This window comes from Anser brachyrhynchus, assembly GCF_964034855.1.
Source record: "Anser brachyrhynchus genome assembly, chromosome: 2".
Classification (NCBI taxonomy): domain Eukaryota; kingdom Metazoa; phylum Chordata; class Aves; order Anseriformes; family Anatidae; genus Anser; species Anser brachyrhynchus.
Genome location: NC_137695.1, coordinates 38502693 through 38525816, shown reverse-complemented (window position 1 = coordinate 38525816; position 23124 = coordinate 38502693). Strand labels below are relative to the sequence as shown.

General features: G+C 35.7%; 1 protein-coding gene across 6 annotated transcripts in view; it reads left to right on the top strand.

Moving 5' to 3' along the window:
- The window catches only part of TBC1D5 (TBC1 domain family member 5), a 320762-nt gene that overhangs the window by 110552 nt on the left and 187086 nt on the right, over window positions 1–23124 (top strand). For all 6 annotated transcript variants that reach the window (XM_080583485.1, XM_080583486.1, XM_080583487.1 and 3 more), the window contains one exon: window positions 17540–17674. In XM_080583485.1, coding sequence (XP_080439611.1) covers window positions 17575–17674 — 100 coding nt within the window. In that variant the 5' untranslated portion in view covers window positions 17540–17574. The remainder of the gene's footprint in view (window positions 1–17539; window positions 17675–23124) is intronic.

Here is a 23124-nt window from a genome sequence, read left to right as displayed (position 1 = left end):
TATGGACGCCTGAGCCTAAGAAAAAACAGTGCATTTCACTGTCTGTTTGGCATAAAGCAGTAGATACAGTGTAAAATTAATTCTGTACTTGAATTTCTCCAGAGTGTCAGGCATGGATCTTGTCAAATTCTTTTCTACTTTGTTTGCTTAAAGACTTTATCTTGTGCTATGGAGCAAGAATAGTAATGACCTTCAAACTCAATTTTCCAATACTCAGTTTACACTGTAAGCTAGAAAATCCACTTGAATTTCTCGAATCCACCTGCCTCATTATCAAGTAAACAATCTGTGGTAAATTTTTTTGTGAATTTATTATGTGTCTTTTTCTTTTAAAAATTGTTTCTGTTACAGTGAGTAAGAAATAGTTTAATTCATATTTTTTCATTATAAGGGGCTAAGAATGTGAGCATTCTTGTCTCTATAAACATATTTAAAATTTCAGGGAGAGTTTAAATATTTATGAAAATATAAAAGGTAACTTAAAAATAATATGTTTGTCTTGGAAACTTGTGGCCAGAACTTATCCGCACACAAATTACTTTTGGGAAAAGAGAGGAGCATACTTACAGTCAGTTTTAATATTTTTAATGGTTTTCACTTTGTACTTTGCAGATTATATAAAGCCTTCAAATATTAATATATATTCAAGATTAGGGATTTATAGGCTTCTTTCGTTTACCATACATTGCTTGTCCGTGAAATTTTCATGGTTTTCTGGTTTTTCTGAACCGTAGTTATTGTGCATGCGGAGAGACAGCTGATGCTACCGCTAACTTTTCATCACATAAATAAGTGAAATTCTTGGCCCCAAAGATAGCAAAAGCCATTCAATTCTTCAAAAATAGTCTACAAGTGGAAGGCGCATATGCTGCCGGGAAAAAAAAAACACCTTTTTTCTAATGGTTTCAATTTCATAGTTACTGCTGTTCTGCTATTGGAATCATGCTGACTTTAAGTATTTGTCCTTGTCATATATATTTTATTTTTCATAGATTTTTAGCTTCTTTTTGAAACCTCAATATTTCATACAGATAGTATATCCGAAAAAGTAATAGTGATGGACTTACTTCGTCATTACATGGTTTTCTTGGGGGAGGGGGGTGATTTTTAAAGACTCTGGGTGGATTATTTACGTCATTTAACTGTTGATCTAGTGTTTATGTAAAGAAAGAATTTAAAATAATCTATTACTCTTGTATTCAAAAGTGCATTGGACATGACTGAACTGTACTCTCCTATCCCGCAGTGAGACTTTGTGATTCTGTGCTGTGACTTCTGAAAAGACGAATCCTCATTCTGCCCTTTTCTTATCTTGCATTGTGATACAGAGCATTAAAAACTGAGACCTTTCGTACCAGAAAGCCACAGTAGTAAAGGCAGATATTCTGGAAATTCACGTTACCTTCCTTTACGTATTTGGACTATTTATTTGATACTCATAGATCAAGGGTAGTTATTTTAATACAGTGCTTCTTCTTTTAAACATAGACAAGTGTTTCCCAAACTAGATACTTAGAAGATATCCTGTATGGCAAATATTCAAGGGTTTCAACGAATAGCTGTAGCAATTGCAGAAGTGTATAAATTACCATCTCTTTTGGATTTTTTCCTCCTCTCTGTACAACTCTTACTATAATTAGCCAGCATTTAACAGCAAATGTTTGCTTTGGTTAAATTATTCAGAACATTTATTTTACTTGTCAAAGGTTAGATCAGGTTGTTGTTTGAACTGGTAATTAAATGCAGCCTAATACACAGTCGTATTTATATGCACTATCAGCTCCGTTTCCTCCTTATTCTCTATAATTTTATAACATTAAGGGCTGACATCTAGACTTATAACTCAAAATTAGTTCTCTTCTAAAAGGAGTTACAATTTTAATTGTGTTGCATTGTACATGTGTACGCTCAAGAAAATTAAGATTTGGGTTGTTTGGAATACCACAGCTATAGATTTCATTCTTGTAAAATTAGAGTTCCTCAGTGGTGCTTTGTGACGGCCTTTTAGATACTTTAATTTGTATATTTCAGAAAGTCATTTTACAGCATCTGGTATGTCTTAATTATTTTTCAGAGATGAAGATAAGGTGTATACGTGCAGACCTCTCCTTTACTAGGAGTCCAGAGGAGGGCCACGAGGGTTGGAGCACCTCTTCTACAAAGATGGGCTGAGGGACTTGGGGCTGTTCACCCTGGAGAAGAGAAGGTTCTGGGGAGACCTTACAGCGGCCTTCCAGTACCTAAAAGGGGCCTACAGGAAAGCTGGGGAGGAATTCTTTATCGGGGCTTGTAGCGATAGGACAAGGAGTAAGGGCTTTAACCTAAAAGAGGGTAGACTTAGATTAGATATTAGGAAGAAATTCTTTATTGTGAGAGTGGTAAGGCACAGCAAGAGGTTGTCCAGAGAAGCTGTGGATGCCCCATCCCTGGAGGTGTTCAAGGCCATGTTGGATAGGGCTTTGGGCAACCTTGTCTAGTGGGAGTCACAGTAACAAATAGTATATTTAAATCACATTCCCAAATCCTTACCAGAAATATAATGCATTCATTGGCTTTTTATTTCAGCTATCAATATTTATTTTGAAGAAAGAATAATAAATTGTAGAGTTTTTTTTTTTTAAACTTTCATGCTCATATGCTTAATATTGTCCAGTGTCTAGGAAAGGAATAGTTTCTGTCCAGTTGGAAAAGAAATAAGCACTAAAGTGGAAGACCAACAGTTCAGCAATCTCTTTTTTCCAACCCTATGTAGACAAGTATTCCTGCCTTTTTCAGTTCATTTATGTTGCAGCTTTCTCTTCATGAGACTAATGTAGTGATATATATACATTTCAACCTACCTTATTTCTCAGCGTTTCTAAAACATTTTTGAAAAATCCTAGCTATTGTGCTTAATGTATTGAAAGTGCAGCTTTGAAAGTCCCACAATTCTGTCAAATCAGAACTACACTGATTCATATCTTGTTAAGAAACAGTTCAGACTTCATGGTGTAGTGAAATTCTAATTTATCCACTGTCATGGTGATCCTTCAGACTGTATTATGTGGTTGCAAAAGCTGAGATGGTGTCTACATCTTTTTTTTCTTTTTCCTATCTTAAAAAGCCCAAACTACTACTTAGTTCCTACATATGTGATCTCAGAGTAGCAGAATTGATTGCTTTTTCACCTTTCCTTCCCATACTCATATTTTGTAATATAACTGGCATAGGCCACGATGGGCCACAATGTAGAAAGAGTAAAGAGTAAAAACAGAGTTAAAAGTTGAAGTGTATTCCTGATTATAATTATAGCATTCCTAGCGTGACAGTAAAGAAACTTGATGTATGGTGTTCAATTTGTTATTTTACAGCTTGTTAAATTTTTATACTTCGTGGTTGTGGGAGGTAGCTAAAAACAAGAAAATATACTGTGCTCTTACAGAAATTATTTTGACCTCTAGGTAAAGTACATTTATTCATGTATACATAGTCTGAACTGTGAGCTGCTTTGATTGATGTAATAGATTGCAGATACATATGGCATACAGAGGACCTAGGTTAGGCTGGGCTCTGGGCTCTTTCATGATGGACTGTCTAAATATAAACTAGAATCAAAATGATTAAATTGGTTTTAATTTGTACAGAAGTGTTATATGAGTGTAAGTTGTGGGACAGAAATGACAGACTGCATGCCTTTAATTAGGAAAACTGGTCTTAAATTAAATAATTGCTGTATTAAAATTTAAGTATTTCCATATTGGTTTGTACAAGGACTACATGGGAATGAAAACCAGTGTAGTTCTTTCAGATGATGTCTTTAAGACCACTGATAGAATGAACCACAAGAGAACCTCCTAAAATATCCATTCGTCCCCTGCACATCTCTCATGATCATTCCTACTGGCTTTGAGAAAAAGAATGTAAATTAATCCTCTTCCTTGCCTTTTAAAAGCCAAACTGTGCATTTCTGTGGAAGGTGAGACTGCCTTCTTTTATCTGCCATTTCCAAACTCAGGGCAGTGAAAAAGCCACATTGAATAGAGGCAATCTTGAATTTAAAGGAGGCAAGAAAATATTTTTTGAAAGGCTAACTTTATATAGGTTATACTAGCTGACATTTTTTAGAAAACTTTGTTAAAAATACCATATTGTTCAGTTATTTGAATGGATAAGAGGAGGCTTATGTGGGGTTCTTTGAGGGGAGAAAGCTGAGTTGGAGTAATGTGGTGAAGGAGTGATTTTCTGTCTTTCTAAATAATTTCATCTCAATTATTTCTATGTTTTGGCTCTCATATCTGATGAGGTCCTGTCAAAACCTTAAAGCCAAAAATGGCAGGTAATGTTAAAGTTAACTGGTTTTGTTGCATTCAGTGCTTTGCTTATAAATGTGGCTGCTAAAGCAGAAAAGGATTTCCATTTTCTCAGCCAGCAAAGAACGAGAACCTCCCAAGCACAAGTATTTGAAGAAGCATGCAGAGGATCTGGTGCCTTCGTGTGAAGTCTGTAAGCTTCAAGAAGCTTGTTGCTTCCTGGCAACAAGTGGAATTGCAGTATTTGTTTGACAGAGAATAGTCGTCTCAGCTCGGCAATATCTGTCTGTCACCTCTCTTTGAAGATCTGTCCCCTCAGTCAAGTTTTTACTCCTTTTCCATTAGGAAGCTAAGAGCACTTGCTACTGCCATCTTATGTCTTCCTTTTATGAGAGAAAGAAAGGTGAATAATACATGACAGACCAAAATTTTCTGAAGTAACTACTAATTTTAGGTGCTCCAAGATGCACAGCCTTGCTATTAAGTAAAAAAGACAAGTGAGAACTGATCACACCTGTATTCTGTATGCTTGGATTCTTTCCATTTCCTTCTGGATCCAGTTCAAAATTCTGATTTCAGTCTTTTCAGTTCTCTAGGTGATCCACAGTGTGGCCACTGTTTGGTCACTTCTCTACTTAACTATTGACAGAAATGCAACAACATAGCAAAAACGACATTATCCTAGGTTTCTGCACATCACCAGTTTAAGTATGAGATCATACAGAGTCTGCAGCAGGATAAAAAAAATGTGAAAGCAATTGCTTCTGTTTTGAGAGAAAAAAAATAATTGGTCAGGACAAATTGGGGGGGGGGGTGAGCAACAAAAGATGTGAAAATGTCTGTTTTGTCCAGGAGGATTGCCACTGTTAATGTTATCATGGTTTGCACATTAAATATTCTTAAAAAGTCACAGTGGTTTATCTGACACAGAGAGGAAAACTGTCTGTGAAGGCTTTCTAAAAACAATTGGAAAAATTTAATCAAAGAGGCATCTAACCATATCTTGTTTACATCTGTTATATTTTTTTAATAAAATCGGCTTAAAAGCTTAGCCTCAGAGGTGTTGCGAGCTTTCAGTAAAACATAATGACAGCTGTTGTTCCAGTACAATTCTTCAAATCTGTTTACGGTTTTGTGGGAATTCCATTTCCTTTTTGTCTGTAACACACAGGTAACTTGGTATCCAGACAATACTGGGACATTGTCATGTCATAGTGGTTGGTGAATTAGAGAGCTCTCAACTAAGCTTAACATAGTTAGAAGCCATCAGTGTATTGTATTACCTATTAAAAATCAAAAAGCTTCAGAGAATCCTACCTGGTGTTCCGCTCTGATTGTCCAGAGAAGAACATAATGCACAATTGTCAGGGCAACTAATCCCTTAGCCTGCTGCTACTTGAGGTCTTGTCTAAGGTCTTGCCCTCCTACTTACATGTAGTCAAAGAAAGTTGTGTGAAGTAAGGCTTTGCTTCTTACTACGTAGCGTGTACTGACCCACTTCTAAAGCAAAGTAAAACCAGGACTTAGGGTAAAGAGAGTAGAAGTCGATGCATACAGCTGTTTCTGGTGAAAAAAAATTCACTGCCAAACCAAAAAGCCCTTTTAACTAATAAATTGCAACTTGATTTTATTAATACTTTCCCCTTTAGACTCTATCCTTACTTCTGAATTAATTTATATTACAAATTCTTATTCTTGCTGTAAATTGTGGAGTACATTTCTAACATTCTGCAGAATTAAATATTTCTTTGTAGAGCCAGATTTCTGTTTTTCTGTAGACTTGTGAAGTACTGCATTCATACTTGCCTTTTAAGACCTGCATGTATTTCAGGTTTTGAGGCATTTTTGCCAAGGTATGTTTGATGTACGATGCTGCTCATGCTGGTGACTTCTGTGCCTGTGTTTTACATGTTCTGGCAACAAGCGGAGACTGCATAGCAAATATTTTAGGGGGAATAAATGCTTGTAAGTAACAGTGCATTATAGACATCGTTATGCTGCAGTGACCTTGTCTGCCTAGCTTCTCTGTGCCGAAGACTTCAGCATTGCCACATGTTCCCGTGACAGTTTGATGTGTATGTACAGGAAAGCACAGAACATGTCATCCAGCTGCTCAACAATTTGAAAGGAGAGTATGAGAGTGGGAAGGGACAGGAAAATAAGTGGTAATGGATAGCACTGTATTAGGAGATCAAACTTTTAAAGAAGGAAGGGTGTTGCACAATAATTTTCTGCCATTTATATTCCTAACCTTAGCAGGAATTAGTGCTGAGTTCCTGAACAGCGGAAACACAAGAAATGCAGCAGCAGCAGAGTTCTCTGCCTGAAAAAGGAAGAAAAACTTGCAGTAATATGGAACAAAGTGGCACATGCATACTAAAAAAAATAAAAAATAAAAAAGAGTAAAATGTTAATCACAGCAGTAGTGATACTTTGGTACAGAGTGCTTTCATGCAGTCAACTACCAGCTAAGGTTAGCATCTTTCATCTATACATTGTGTTTCCAAGACTTAGGGGTTGCCTGTTTTTCAACATTTTGTTTTATGTAGGAATTGCTTGTGAAACCCACTGCATTCTAGGTATGCATTCTACAAAAATGCTGAGCCCCTGGAGTGGCTTATAAGCAGCCAACCTGCTTTTGTTGCTCCTGATGTGACAAAGCTGAAGAGAAGCACTCTGAGCAGGCATTATATGAGCAGGTTATTGAAATGAGTACTGCGCCTTGTGTCGAGTATGTCTTGAGACTGAGCATTTGGGTGTGACAGAGAGCATTCACAAACTTCAGCATAGTTTTTACTGGGGTAGCCCTACTCTGAAGCTCTTCTCTTAGACACTTTGAGTGTGGCATTCAGACGCGCTCAAGTTAAGCCCCTCTCCCATTGGCAGTGGCTGTAACTGGAAGGCCTTGCATTTGCAGTCCTTGTGTTTGCATTAATTGTGTTGCAATGGAAGCACATGGCAGCACCTTCTCTTTGCTCTCCTCCTGCACCCTGTTTTCCTCTGCAGTTGTGCCCACTTGCATTGAATCATAAAGATTGGGTTGCACAGGTGAACGTGGGCTGTGGTTCTTCACATTATGTAGTAACTTCATTGTAAGATATGAAACAAATTGTGGCTCTTTTTGCTCCTTTGAAGGTGGCTATGAAATGGTGTCCTTTTTCCTTAGCTAGCAGGACTTAGACCAGCTTTCTTTGTGCCTCAGTGTGAGGCCATGCAGCTTTAGCATCTGCATATCTAGAAGAGAAAACTAGAAGAGAAATGTTTGATGCAAATGCCTCTGTACGTGCATGAACACGCTGGTGTTTCTATAAAAATTCTGTCAACCCCTGTAGGAAACTGTTTTCTAAAAATAGTGAAAGAATAAAGGCTGAATCCTAGATTAATTGCTTACTACTTTAAAGCTGTGATATTCTAGAAACTTATTTCGTTGAATACACTTTTAGTGTCTAAGCTAGTTACTATCATTTTGGGTAAGGCTGCAGGCTAAGCTGCCATTTTTTCCAGTTCACTGTTTTGATGATTTGTTTCAGTCTTGACATTCTTTGGCCCTTTGAGTTACATATGTATTACTAAAACATAAAGTGTGTAGCATAGCATGGTGCCTGTGTGTTCCTGAAAGTAAAACTCTTAAATACTTAAAAGCAGTCATTTCCATACCATAAACAGCAGTAAACTACTTTAATCTGTTAACTACCTTTGGAAGGACAACACTTTAATTTAAATTATATTGAATTGTTTTGCAACCAGGTAGATAAAATGCATTCTAAGGTAAAATAAACAAGGGGATTGTTTGGTATAATGCGTTTCCAATTTTGTATGATTCATTTTAACATGAATAGGGTTTTCAGCACTTCTGGATTACTGTAAGAGAAGAAACTAGCTTCACAGTTAAATGATGTAAAGATTTGAAATCTTACTGCATTATTCCTCTCCTTCTCTCCCATCTTTCTTTCAGTAAAGTAAAACATCAATTTTTTCAATCATGTCATAGATAATATTTTCTACACTCCTAATGAGTCTTGTTGCTCTTTGACCTGTAGCAGCTGGGTGTTGCCCTTCCTGTGCTGTCCGTCTAAAGACGGGTACACTGCTGCAGTTTTGGCCTTAACAGCATCAGCTGATGGGAGTTTTACTTCATATACCTCTAAATGAAGCTACATCTCATTTTTATTAATTTATTTTGTTTGTTCTGAAGTTATACAATGTTGTTGACTCACTTTCAAATTGTGATCTACTTGTTCATGTCCTTTCCATCACAACTGATTCCTAACTGGTTTCTTCTCGTCTTGTTTTTGTGTAGTTGGTTATGCTACCTAAGTCCAAGGACTTCACTGGTCTTGGTTGAAACTGACTCTAGGCAGGATAGCTTCAACCCAGATGAAGTAACTGACCTGGTTCAATGCAGATGCTTATGCCAGCAGTGGGAAAGTGGCACAGGGGTACCAACGGTCACTTAGGAGGAGGAGGATGGAACTTCCCGCTTTGAGGACAATGCCAATTTAGTCAAAACTACTGTAGGAAATTGCCTTAAACTGAATTGTATCTGAGGATTTGAAAAGAACTGATTTACCTGCTCTAATCTGTTCTTTCTTTGAGCTAGACCATTTATATTTTAAATGGTGCTGTGTTAGCCATCTGATTTGCAGTGGAATCATTTAGCAAACACTTCTTTGATAACTGTCCGTTTCCTTTAAATAATAGATCAAATCTTTTTTTTTTTCTTTTTCCTACTGAAGTATGCCTATGTATATGTTTACATGATAAAGAATGTTTAGTTCTTGTTCTTTGTGTTCCTTGTGAATTGCACCTTATTTGTTCTTTGCCATTCTGATTTGACCATGTGATTTGGTGCTTGTATACACTCAGCCTGGATTATTTGACCTGTTTATTTTTATTTTTACTTTTTTTTACCTAGTGCTTTCTACTTAAGCATTGGGTCACTTACGGTTTAGCCAAGTTCCTGTCATTCCATCTTGTGTCCTTCTTCTGTATTGGATAGACTACATATAATATGAGAGGTCTCTTACAGAGTTGGCTAACTTACCTGAATTGCTGTCTTCCCTTGGTTTTGTTTTTTGCCTAAAAAAAAAAAAAAATCTATGAATTTATTGAAGTTTGCTTTGTTCCTTGTATTATCAAGTTTTTTTCCACCTCATTCCTTTCGTAAGAATCATGAACTTTGTGCTGCTAAGATTGTTTATTAGAACATCCCATATTTCTGAGATGATTTTTTTTACCTGTCTTAGAATCCAGTTCAGTTTAATCCAGTAACCTACCTATCTGCTTTTTCCACCTCCTACTTCAAATCAAAACACAAACAAGTGAAATAAAAATTCCCTTTCACCAGCTTATTCCCAAAACCTAATGGACAGCCATTGTCCAACTAGGTTCCTTTTCCATTATGTCTTCTACAAGTGTTGTAGTCTTCCCTGTCACCATCTTTTATTATCGCTGTTCTCAGCCTTCTACTTGATTGATTTCCAAGTAAATGCAGATAACTTCTGTTTACAAGGCACTGCTCTCACTCTTTTGACTGACATATTCTTTCTGAGCAAATAATACTCCTCTTTATTACTATTCTAGTAATGTGATTTATTTCGTTAAATCTTAGTTGTTATGCCAATTAAGTTATAATTTTGATCATGTGTAAGGATTATCAGCTCTTCTTGTTTATTCCCTGTATTACCATTGTTAGTAAACAGACTGCTGCTATATTACAAGATTGGCCTGCTGCCTCTTCTTTACCCTTCAAGGATTCTTTTATAAATAATTGTATCACTCATAGCTGTAGGCCCTCGTAAGAAGCACTGTTATTTGTACGTTCTGTGGGGTTTACTCATCAGTCCCTTAAATATTCTGACATAGAAAATTCCTCAAGTTGTCAACAAAACTCTTTTCAAAGATGCTGCTCCACTTCATGTCAGAGCTCCTGTTACTGCTGTGCTGCTCCTCAGGGTACCGCTCCCATCAGAGGAACAAAACCTGCCATGCCCGCACCCTGTCACCTCTAGGAGGAATCTTTCTTTATTTAAATTGTTGAAAATACAGCAATACAACATTTTCACATCTGCTACTGAATGGGTCGAGCCTGGGGGTAGGAGGAGTGTGCAGTGTTAGGGCCTGTGTTTAGCTGTTGGCTTTGTGTTTTTTTGGTATTTTTTGTTTGAAATCAAAGTTGGAACAAAGTTACATTCTCGTAACAACCTCATTGTGGGGCTGTCACATAAACCTGCATAAAAAGTACATGTAGTTTTGTGTTGAGGGTGTGGGGTTTTATTTAGGAAGTTCTTGCTGTAAAATTGAAAGTGGTTTTGGATATTTTCTCCTATTCATTCATTATTAGTAGTATTATTAGATACATAGTGCCAAACCTGAGCACATAACTGTAAAATTGGTAATTTATGTTGGTTGATGCTGTCTGTACTTCAGTTGTCATCCTTTCAATAAATGTCAAATGTTACTATTCATAGGTTTAGAGTTTAGGAAATGATGAGATTGGCAGAGGACTATGGTTATTGAGTATGGTGGTTGACACTACATAAGGTTTTCAATCCTCTGTAATTTATTTACTCTGAGCATTTCTTCCTTAATGAAACTAGGGTACCTTGCAAAGTCATGTAGCCTCAAGAAAACCATAAGCTAGCAACTGTGTGAACTTGTTCCCTGCTTGTAACAAATATGTTGAAGATTTAATGCCTTCCAAAGTAAGAGAATATTACTTAGGATAGTTTTGTGGGTTTGCTTTGTGTTTTATTTTTTAACTCGTAGCATTAAAAAGTTTTTAACTATCATATGAATTACCAAGAGAATACATTGTCATGATCCCCGGCTATTTATACTGTTTCTTCTCCCTGACATTTTAATTCACTGCTGAATTCATACTTTGCATGTTTAAGTACTGTTAAGACATGAAAGTTGTAGGGTTAAATCTGTAGACAGTGCTTTAAAGCTCCTATGATAATTGTTCTTAGGTATGTATTCCTTTACTGTGGCTCTTGAGACAGCTATTTAATAGGCAACATTTGAATAATACAAATGTGCGGTTGGTAAAAATGGATTAGGGTTTCAGGGTGGTACCAATGGGTGATATTTAATATTGAATGACATGTATTAAGACAAATGCTTTTATATATAATTTATTTGGCATTGTAAATGCATTTATCTTGTGAGATACAGACCCCCTGTTGCCACATGAAGTATTCTGGAAAGGTTTGGAGTAAATAAATAATAAAACCACTTTGATATACAATCTAACAATATTAAATATTAAGACTTTCACATGATTGATTTTAATACTTAATTAACTTATTTAAAGTCCAATGTAACTCTGTTTTTGTATTAAAGATTAGACAGGCAGAAGTTAAAATGCAGGAAATGTTATTAAATGGGACAAAATTAATTGGATTTCATGATCATCAGACTCACTGGCTGTTAACCTGTCCATCAGTGACTTGATCTTGTTTGTTTTGTTCTGGACCCCAGCTGATGTTAATTTTAATCTGCTTTTCCATGTCAGTCCATTTTTATGTTTGCATCATTCTATTTTAATGATACATAATCTGATGCATTTTATAAAAGAAAACAGACTTGCTTTACGCTAGTCAAAGTTTGTCAAGTTGTGCACTTTCTTCAGAGTTAGTCAATGTTCCTCCTTCAGCATGTTTCTGCAGAAAGTGGTAACAACCTATGGAAGTGGCTGAGTAGCATCCCTGCTGGGCTTGATCCTAGCTACTTTTAACCCAGGCAGTAGATCTTCTGTATTTAAATAAAGATGGTGGTAGTAAAGGGTTGTATGATCTGTAAGAGGTGGGCTCAAATGAAGGGGAACAGAAGAGCTCGGTGGTGTGAGATAGTTGGTTTATGTGGCCTAAGTCGCTCCTAAAGCAAAGAATAAAGCACTGAATGTTATAGGTTGGAACAGAAATTTCAAAATGCCTGTTAGCATGTGTCCTTCTAATTAAAGTATCCAACTTTAGTAAAATGGTCCTCATATTTCAAAGTTCGTGCTCAGCACTGTCTCCTGCTCAGCCTTCTATTCAGAGAAAGGATCGTTGTTTTTTTTTTTCTCTCCCCCCTCATTTAGAAGGATTCATCTAAGACCTAGGATTTGGCCAATAAAGCAAACTTAGCATCTGGAACTGTTTCTAAATCATTTGCAAGTCATATGTATTTCATTGTTTGAAATATACACAATGCATGTTTATTCTTCTAATATTTAGTTCCATATTTACTTTAAAATGTTTTTTTGCATTCTGGAGAGTACTCACTTCTGCGTGCTAACATGCTTGATTACTTCATAAGCTGCAAATGAGGGGCAGAATTGTGAACCCTCATAACATGATGCTGTCAAACTTAACAAAACATGCATAAGACCATTACGACATCAGACACTTGCTTTTAGTCAGGTCATTTTAATCAATTTGACTTCACAGGGCAGCTAATTTATCACTTAGCTAAACAAGTATTTCCTCTACTTGTCATCAATTTAAGTAATTAAAATGGTAAACTTTGCTATATGCCATAAAATAAAGGCCCAAAGATAACGTGGAGAAGGTGGATGATACAGTCTAATAGAATGAATACAAAGTGTTATTTAAATACTTTGCTACACATCAGTAGTTTTCAGAAATGTCGTATTCCAGTATCGCTGCTGGTATTGATATACACCAATTTTCATTCCTACCATATCCAATATTAAAAAGTATTGTTTGGTTTCTTGCTCCAAGATAGGACATGCCCTTCTTCCTTTTTTCAAGAATTAAAAGCTTTACCTTTTTGCTTGATTGGGGATAACAGGATGTCAGAAAGCAAGAGTGGGGTAAGTTTTCAGGAATGTACCTTGTTTGTTCAAATAATCCTGCAGTCCTGGCCATATACCTTCTTGGTTTCCCTAGGAGTGGTTTCAAGTTGCAGAGGAAACTGGTTTGGAGACTTGTGTTGGAATTTGTGCAGTTCTGCCCTGGTCTTAAGGACTTTGTCCAGCCTGCAGTTCCTCTCCTTTCAGTTCACCACCAGGTTTTCCAGAGAAAATGGTCATCATAAATGGTCAGGATTTCCCACTTCTGTTTTACCTATTCAGTTGCACCTTCTAAATACTTTCTGTGAGATTGATTAAATGTTCTAATTTTGCCCAAACAATATGAATGTTCTTCACTAAATAATATATAGGTGTGATTTGGTGTGTTTTGTGCTCATAGTTTGAATAAATCATTTTTAAAGTTCCATATAAACACTGATGGTTAGTGGAAATGTTAGAGGTGTTTTTTAAAAAAAATAAAAATGAAATTATTTAGTAACTATTTTAGAAACAATGCATCTTATCCATACTCATTTCAATATCTGTTGCAAATGAAGAGGTAAATGGATGTCTTATGGCTTGAAATGAAGTACAGTGTGTTCAGATTGTGATATGTTGTTTATGAAATAGTGATTTTAAATTTACAATAATTTTTCATATTAGGGTAGTCTTGTATTTTGCTCTTGTGGTAGTGAGCAGTCTCACTGCCAAAAGAACTCCACAAAGTTTGGGTTTATTTTCAACTTTTCAACTTCTATTTGAACATTCATTACAATCAGTTTATTACATGAGCATTTATTATAATCGTATTACAGATGACTCTGCTCTTCTGTACTCTTCTGGTTGTAGTGATGTCCTTTTATGTTCGTGTAATACATGGTTTTGCCCGGCTCCAGTCCAGATGGCTGGTACTTCATTGGCGCTTCAGCTAAAGATAGAGCAGATTTCGTGTAGTCTTTTGCCTTTGTCTTGTATTTCTAGCTAGTAGATAATAAATAGAATAGGTGCTTGATCTCTGGTATGCAGAAGGAGGTTTTTACAAGGTGGAAACCAGTAAGGTGGATATTTTATCATCTATGACTGTGAAGGAGGCCATGTGGAGAGAGTATGATGTGTTACAAGCCAGTATCTCCGCAGCATCCTTTTCACGTCCAATGGAGTTCTGAATTCGTGTTTTTAAGCCCATCTTTTGTGGGATTTTTGATGTCTCCATTGAGAACCTGGGCTGAGAGATGACAGACGTACTGACAGGCTGCCTTTTCTAGTGCTGACAACCACACTGGGTTCATTCACTGGGGGTGTTGGTCCAGGAGGAGCTGCCCTGTGGAGCTCTCCTCAGTGGAGGCGTCACACAGCACCAGGCCCTGCCCTGCTCTCACTCTTAGGGAGCATTGCCAAACTCTGAGCTTACGTGCCTTGGCCTCATGGGTGGATTCGTGTCTCTTTTCATTCTCCTAAACTAGATAAATGTTTCATATGCAGCTCTAATTATTTTTGCATGTATATTAAAGAATAGTAGAACTCCCAGCGCTGGGAAGGTTGCCTGGTCTCTGTTTTTTTTTTTTTTAGCCCTTCATCTTTGGAGAAAAATGGTAGGAATAGATAACAGAATCACTGCTAGCTTGACTGAGGTTCGAGGTAGGCAGTATCAAGTCTTAGAGGCTAGTAATTGAACTTAGATGATTTTAATAACATTTTTATTGTTTCTTATTGAAAAAGCTTTTAACTTGCATCTTATTTAATACAAGCAATATGTTATAGGCCATTACAAATCAACCACAAAGCTGTAAAGAATTAATCTTTCTTGGAGTAAGATCCCAAGAGTAATCGTAATTATTTAATAGTTTCCTTTGTTCTTTGTTAGGAGAGTTGAAAAGAACGTAAGTATAAAACAATAAAGAAAATCGTGTGGACTATGGAGTGACAAGACTAATAGTGATGTTTTTTTTTGGAAAACTAATCAAATGTATCCATAAGCAAACACAAATAACTGATTAAATCACTGTGTGAGTATCAAAAGTAAATATCTTCAGATGTCTAAAACCGTTCTAACAGTCTGTAAAGTAAATTGTGGCTCTTATATGTTGCAAAGGCATGGCATTTGGGGAGAATTTAAAAAAAAAGAGAGAGAGAGAAGGTAGAAAGAGAAAAGAATGTAGAACAAACTTACTAGTGCCAATTTCTTATGGTGTTACTGATATAAGAAAATGTTAGTCCGAAGCACATTGTGTTTTAACGAAGTGGTGGCTGCTAAAACTGCAAAGGCCAACAATGTGGTTTTGAGCCTGGTTCTCAATTTGAAAGGCTATCCAAGTTGTGCCTTGTTCAGATATGGTCTGAAGGATCATAACAATAAAAAGTTAAACTCTGCCAGGACAGTATAAATAAACTTGTAAGTCTTACAAAGACAAAGCCAAAAGGTCAGTAAGAAAGCTAGTAACAATGATACAGCAACAAAGAACAGGAGCAGCAACTAAAATTCCAAAAGGAGAAAATTGTAAACACCCCTTTCTACAAGGTTTTTTAAAGTAAATTCATTTTTAATTTATTTATTCATTTATTTAAAATATCAGGTAGTTACAAACATCTGTCTATAATATGTAGCCACAAGACTGCAGCTAAACATCAAAATGTTTAAGTGGCTAGCAAGTTTGTAAACGTTTTTCTCCAAGTTATCATTTATGTGTTTTCTATTATTATGGTTAATAAATCACATAAACACACGAAGTGTAATTGCGCTCGTAATATTTTTTTTTTTGGACTTAGTACAAAGAATCATTCAAGGCCATGCTGTGTTTGTGGTGCATTTTCTCTGAGGCCGTGATTATTTGATTGTAATAATTTGACATAAACTTGTACCACTGCAAAAGCAGGCAGTCCTGCCTTCCCTCAGTGTCTGGCTGCTTGTTCCTGAGAGCTTCAGAGGGTCTGTTCTAGCTAAGCAGTAGTGAGAGAGGTGGTGTGATCATTTCAGCACCACGCTAGCACGGCTGCCACGGCAAATGAGGGACAAAACCCACACGGTGCATTGGTTTGAAGGTAATGCCTAACAGTGCTCCAGCTAGCTTTGTATCTTATTTATTGCATTTTTCACATAACGTAGTAGGACAGTGAAGCTGATGAATAGGATATAAAACTAGAAGAGTCTTAAGAATCCTAGTCACTTTCCATTTATTAGTGATAAACTGAAGGTGCTAAGCATACATGGCCAATGCCTTGTAACAACCAAAAGAAGAGCATAATTGATTTCTGAATTGATAATATACCAATCCTGATTGGTAAATACCTCTTTGTGTTTATCTTTATATATTTATTTGGAAATACTATTTTCTTGGAGTTAGAAAGTTAAGATACTGTAAAGTAAGCAGTTACAGTAAGTGATACTTAAAACTCAGATGGCAGACATAGGTTGCTAGTTACTTTGCTTGGGCAAATCAAACCTATTTGGCTGCCATAGTTCTGTGTTGCTCCATCTCTTTCACCCTATTGATAAATCACTGTACAGTGACCAAAATGTAGTCTTGACAAATGTACTCTTGCGCTATGTTAATGGACTGGAAAGGTCATTTCTCTGTCTTGCTGCTCTGACCATAACACCATCTGCTTTTTACCTCTATTGGCATTTTCTTATTCATTGCAGCAAATATTAGCTTGAAACATTCTTCACACGAACTTCTACCATCGTTCTTGTTCACTTGTGTGATACTGATTGGAATTCCATTCAGCCTTTAATGGTGAACCCGTATCACCCATTTGCTGGGCTTTCATTTATATACTTTCTCTCCTTTTGTCCTTAATTTTGGAAGAACTTCTTTATAAATATTCACTAACCAGCTGATTAAGTTTCTTCAAATGCTTCTTTAACACCACCTTTCTAGAAACTTGACATGAATCTCAATAAAACTGAAATCACCCATCATACTGATCAATGTTGTCTCATTCTTTTTTGCATATGTTTGCATCCCTCTTCCTGTTGTCTCATATTTGACCCAAGGTTTCTGAAATATAAGGGGTTAAAAGAGAAATTTTTTCTAGGGTGAGGTGTCATGAGTCCAGAAGGGTGATGATGGGTCTTACCTCAGCTTTGCTTTATAACTTTCACTGTTGCGAAGGACTAGCATCAATTTTCCCTAGAGTCAGAATAAAAGGAACTAAAATCAGACTAAAAGCTGGAAAAGGAAGGAAAGACGTTCCTACCCCAGCTCTCATAGTCCTTCAAAACCATATGTGTATTTTAGTTGCAGTGTGATTGTCAGGAGGTACTATAACAATTCTTTTGGACTCCAAATAATAAAACATTTGAATGGAAATACCATTATTCTGCTATTCAACATCTAATGGTGATGTTTTGTCTGAAAAATAAGGAAAGGTTTTAAGCATTTTCAATATTGACTTGCGTGATTGCAAAATAGCTAAAGAAACACTGAGTGTTTGTTTTTCTGTTTTTCCTCAGATAAATATCCTTCGGTGGAAATTACTCTTGCCAGTATGTATCATTCTGTGTCTGAAACTAGTCACCCTTTGCAAACAGAGGAACAAGAAATAGGCATTGATCCCTTGCAGAGTTATTTGAACAAACCAGAGGAAGGTGAGTTTTGTAATTTTTTTTAAACTTTATACATAGAAACCTTACATAAGTGTGTCATGGTAACTGTACCTGTCATAATTTGTTTAATTCTCTCAAGGAAGTTGAACAGGGCAACTTAAAGAACATTTCACAGAGTGTGTGTAGAGCACTCTGACACTAATGAAAACCACAAAAAGTCAACTTTCAATTACAGACAGAAACATTAGCCAAATGTTTAATGCGCTGTCATCCTTTTTTAATCATAAACCAAACACTGACTTCAGCATAAGAATATTGAAATGCAGCACGGCTTTGTTACTTTCTGAAACATGGGCTTTTTTACATTGCTTTGCTTTTAGAGTTTTTCTATTTTACTTTTTTTTCTTTAATACTGTGATAAAGTTCAAAGTATTATTTTAGAGAAGATTATATAAATATAAAAAGGCAAAAATTCCAAATCTTGTTTAACTCACTTTCTTCAAATAAGAAAATCTGAAAATATTCTCATTAAAAAAAATACTGGAAGTCGAGGTAAGCTGTATGAATGGGCTCTAAAGGTAGAAATTACTTTATAACCCTAGGTAAATTAATTAAATGCAGTATTTGGAAGACTCTAATGAACAGTGAGAGCAAGCTGCTTGCATAATGCAATGGATGTCTGTGTTGCTCGTCTTCTCTACTTATTTGCTAGTAGTGACAGTATAGTTGGTTCGAAGAAAGCGATAAGCTTAACAAGAAGCTGAGATCCTTGTCATGAAAACGTTCCTCAAGTACTCAGTTATACACAATGGCACCTTAACTACCTGTAATTTTCCAGTCATTGAGCACATGTACCAGGAGGGCAAAATAAAAAATTTATTTTAAATTACGGAGTTGAAACAACTTTGTCACATTTCTTAAGTCCCTCACCCATATCAGCCATTCTGTGTGGGTGTATCTGTCTATAAATCTTATGTTTACCAGTGCTTACTAATAAAGCTACATCAAGTTTTGCTTAGCCAGGTTTATTACTTCAGTTTATGGGAAGCTGATATTTTACTTCAAAATATATTAGTAAAGCTTCATAGTTCCTTTGAGTTAATTTTCTTCATTTTTTTCTTCATTGCTTTACAAAGCTTTTTTGATATTAAAAATGAGAATGAACATCTAGGAGGAAGTGTTTAAAAACCTGATGATTAGATGAAATAGCGTTTCCAGGTCAGTGTTCCTCCTCTATTATATTTGACATCTTAATGATACGGAGCCATTTTAGTTTGATAAACTAAAAGGATTTTTGTATGTATTTTTAGAAACTGAAAATAACCATTTTCCAGAGGAAATATAGCTTGCTTCTAGTCTACACCAATCAAGAACGATAAGCTTTTTCTATTTTTTTCCCTAAAAAATATTGGTAATTCTCTCCACTCTATTTCAAGGAAAATCAAGATTTTTACCCTGTTAAAAAGCACAGTAAATTAATTTTACCGTTTATTGTGCCCAGAAGCAATTAGTTACCTTGACTGAAAAGGTTTCTCATTTTTATCCCAACCTTAACATTTCTGACATACAAAGTTATTAGTATTGAATTGATGTTTAAAAGTGCCATTAATTCATTTACCCCAAATGTTCATTAACAATGTAAATGTATGCTGATGTTCTATGAGACAAGGAAGTGACTAATGACTCTTCGCACTAACAACACTTAAAATGAATAGAAACTTTAGATAGCTAATCTTGAAGTAATCAAGACCCTCATTCAGCTTGGCATCTCTGTATGCTCTAAAACAGCTGTCAACTGTTAAAAATATATACACAACACCACATACGCACATGCGAAGATAAAGATATGTAAATACATGGTTCCCCAAGTCATAAAGGTTACCAACTATGGTACATTTTTTATGTGCTATCTATGTAAATATTTTATATAAAGCATCCATTTCATCTTCGTAATTTTTTTCTGAGAGACACATACTGCATTTTAATTTGAAACTTTATATATCCAAAATAAGTCTTTGAATTTTTAATATTTAATTTTATGTAAAGGATATGTTTAGGCAGTGTTAGGTCTTTGGATGTCAAAGTATACAGTCATTCCTGTCCATCCAGCCTGGTTAGAAGTTCAGAATAAAGAAGCAATCGTTGTTTTGCAAATGAAGTATCTAACTCTTGAAACAAACTATAAATTGGATGGAGAATTAACATAATTCATATTTTTATATATATATATATGTAGCCTTTATTCCTTCTACCTATCCAATTTTCTATCAGTAGATCTGCAGCATACTAGAAAATTGTGAGAGTCCTTTATCTCATTGAAGAAAAATCTGAAAAACCTCTTAAAAATACCATAGGATGCTGTAAGCATTGGGAAGATGCAACCGTTTCCTAAATACAGAGAAGATCTTGCAGAGTAGAAGTTGCTTAAATTTAGTAAAGGTTTCCAGTATTTGAAAGGTGTATGTGAACAAACACACTAATGCTTTAGTTAGGATAAATTCATTGTTGGGACAGGTAGGCAAAGAAGCATTTTAGAATAGATGTTCCTGAATGTCATTGTCTACACTAAAATATTTCAAGCCTGAATGTTTTTCAACTCAAGTTTCAGGTGACATACAGAATCTGTTCGGTGAAAATCTGTAGCGATTACAATGCAAGATACATCTTGTTCCATCTTCGAGCATTCCGTATCATGTACCATAGATGTTTTCAAGAGAGATGGTCCATTAGTTGGAGATGTTCTGTATAATATTGTGGAATATCAGGACATGCAAATTGTTCTATGAAGCTGAGCTGAATGCTTAAAGGATTACCTTGGAGGTGAACTTACAGAAGTCTTCACTGAGATGAGACATGTCACTGATAAGTATGTTGAAAATAAGTATTTAATAATAGAGCTAGTCAGATTTGCTAATGCACAGGGAGGACTGTATTTTTAGTATGTTTAGCTGATATTAAAGCTTGATGGAGAATTGTGAGATACAATGTCACGTTGGAGTTTCGAAATCGTCTCCCACGGCTTTCTCAGAAATCTTGGAAGTACATGGATTGTTGTTAAGCTCGTTGGGAAACTATATAGACTAGGTTTTATTTGTTGGCTGTCAGCTTGAAAGGATACTTTGGATGGAATTCCGGAAAGATGTTTTTTGAGTCTGGTAGTATTCAGTGCTTTCATTAAAATCTCAGTGAAGTTACACAGATCAAACGTGTTTTATTTAGGACAGGGTTGTTAGCCTGACGGAGGGCAGACATACAATTCAAAGTATTCTTCAGATTTCTGAGAAGTGGCCTGAGAGGAATAAGACATGGTTCAGTAGGAGCAGCTGTAAGGTTTAATGTTGCAAATACTAGGCAGGAGACAATTATCTAGCTGAACAAATAAAACTGAAGCACTACAGATGAGGTAAGTGTCATATAGAGAAAGATCTGGGTGGTCACAGCAGTCCAAAATTTTGTGCATCTGAGGATCTTTGAATCTTGAGTTATGAGGAGTCACGAGAATGTGCTTGTTGGCAGTTTTACAATGTCAGAATAGGTTGTTAGTAACTAACTAACAGTCAAGACCTTTCTTCTTCTCCTTTAATATTTAAGTATTCAGAAAAAAAAACACAAAATGATAAGATATTATTTCAGTCTTTTTCCAATGGTTGATTTGGCTTATATTGTTTTCTTTATGTCTGATTTTTTTTTCCAAGATAGAAAAATGAATGTTGTTTGTGTATATGCACTCATACATGCTTTTTTAACAACTAGTACTAATTATAAGACTGGAATTCACACTTCTGCAGTCTCATAATTCAAAGGTAAGATTTTAGTTCTTTTAGGAAAACTCTACTTTCAATTATAACTTTTGGATCTGGTTGTATTGTCATTTACATGCATGTATGTATACATGCCTTTTCTTCTTTTAATTATAAGTTGGTTTTATTGTACTACTTTTTCTGTTCGAAAAGCGTTCATGGTATTGTTCATTCTATTCTAACAATAATTTTGAATGACTCATTTAAATAGGGCTCTTTATCAGACTGACATGAATCACATCTTTTTGGTCTCCAGCAGGCACTTTATAAACACTGAATACATGAAGAGAAATTTCAGAAACTTTGCATTTCTGCTTTCTCACTGCGTGCTGCATCTAACAAGTATTTTGTTTATTTCCAAGTGCTCAAGATTTATATTACATTGAAACAAGATAACTAGGGTAGCTGTTTCTGAGCTGCAGTAATTTTTTACTCTAAGTTACGGGACTCACCACATTCTGACATAAGTTTTGAAGAATGTAGTAGGTAGTATTCCCATTTCATTCATGTAATGAGAAAGTTGATCCTCTAAGGACAGACTGGAACAATGCATTTAATACTCTTCAATTTAATTTGCTCAATATCACAATTAATACAATTAAGGTCACTTGAAATGAAACTATTAACGAATTGGGTAATTTACTTTAACAATGTCAGTGTGTTCTCACAATTACATTTGCTTTAATTAGTGTACAAGCTATTATTTAATAGCATACTTCACACAGAAAAATGTAATGTATTCTTTGTTCTTTATAGAAGAAAAGGGGAAACATTTAATGGGCCTGATCGTTTGGGGTTTGGAGATTTGGGGGATATATTTCTTGTCTAAAAGGTATAGCTAGTGTTGAGAACACTGGCTGACAGCTGAAAGGACAAAGGTAACTACTGGAGTGTCTGACTGAAATGAATCTAGTTGAGATAGATCAGTTGCCCATATCCTACTTACCATTGCATCCTTCTTGATTCTCAGGCTGTCGTGAAAAAATATAAACTGGTAAAAGAGCATTCATATTCCCGTTTTGACCTTATTCTGTGTGTTTCCATTGGTCCTCATTTGAGAATTATGCCATTTTGGTACTAACCTCATGACACTGATTTCTAGAAATTCTTACCATATAGAACTATACCTTATGTGGTAGTTTGAGAAACCTGGCTTAAATCAGTGTCACACAGAAAACAAGAGAGGGATGAAATAACAGTGCTCACCTTTTGTGGACCTAATAGGACCCATATACTGTCAAATGGTTTCCCCAAATCTTAAGTGTAATTCATGTTAGGCTATTTTGGGCTTGGCTTTTCCATTAAAGGCACAGGTGTAAAGATTGGAGGTATGCTTGAGAGGGAAGAGCTTTCTTTACTCTGGTTTGCTTTGTATTACAAGAATAAAAACAAGAAAGGTTTGTGGTGTTGTTTTTTTTTTCTACATCTTCAAGCACCATATGCTAACATAACAAGCATTTTAATATTCATTTATTAATAATAACTACTGTTTATCTTGCTTTCAAATGAGCAACAACAGGGTTGTAGTGACAAAGGCTATTGGAGCAACACAGTATGTCTTCAGCTAATTCAGCCTGTCACTAGCTTCTTCCACAGGACTCCTCATTTTCTCTTTTGTTCTTTTGTCCTAGAAAAATATTAAGTAATCAGATAGCAGAGAAATGATGCATATTTAAATATATTTAAAAATTA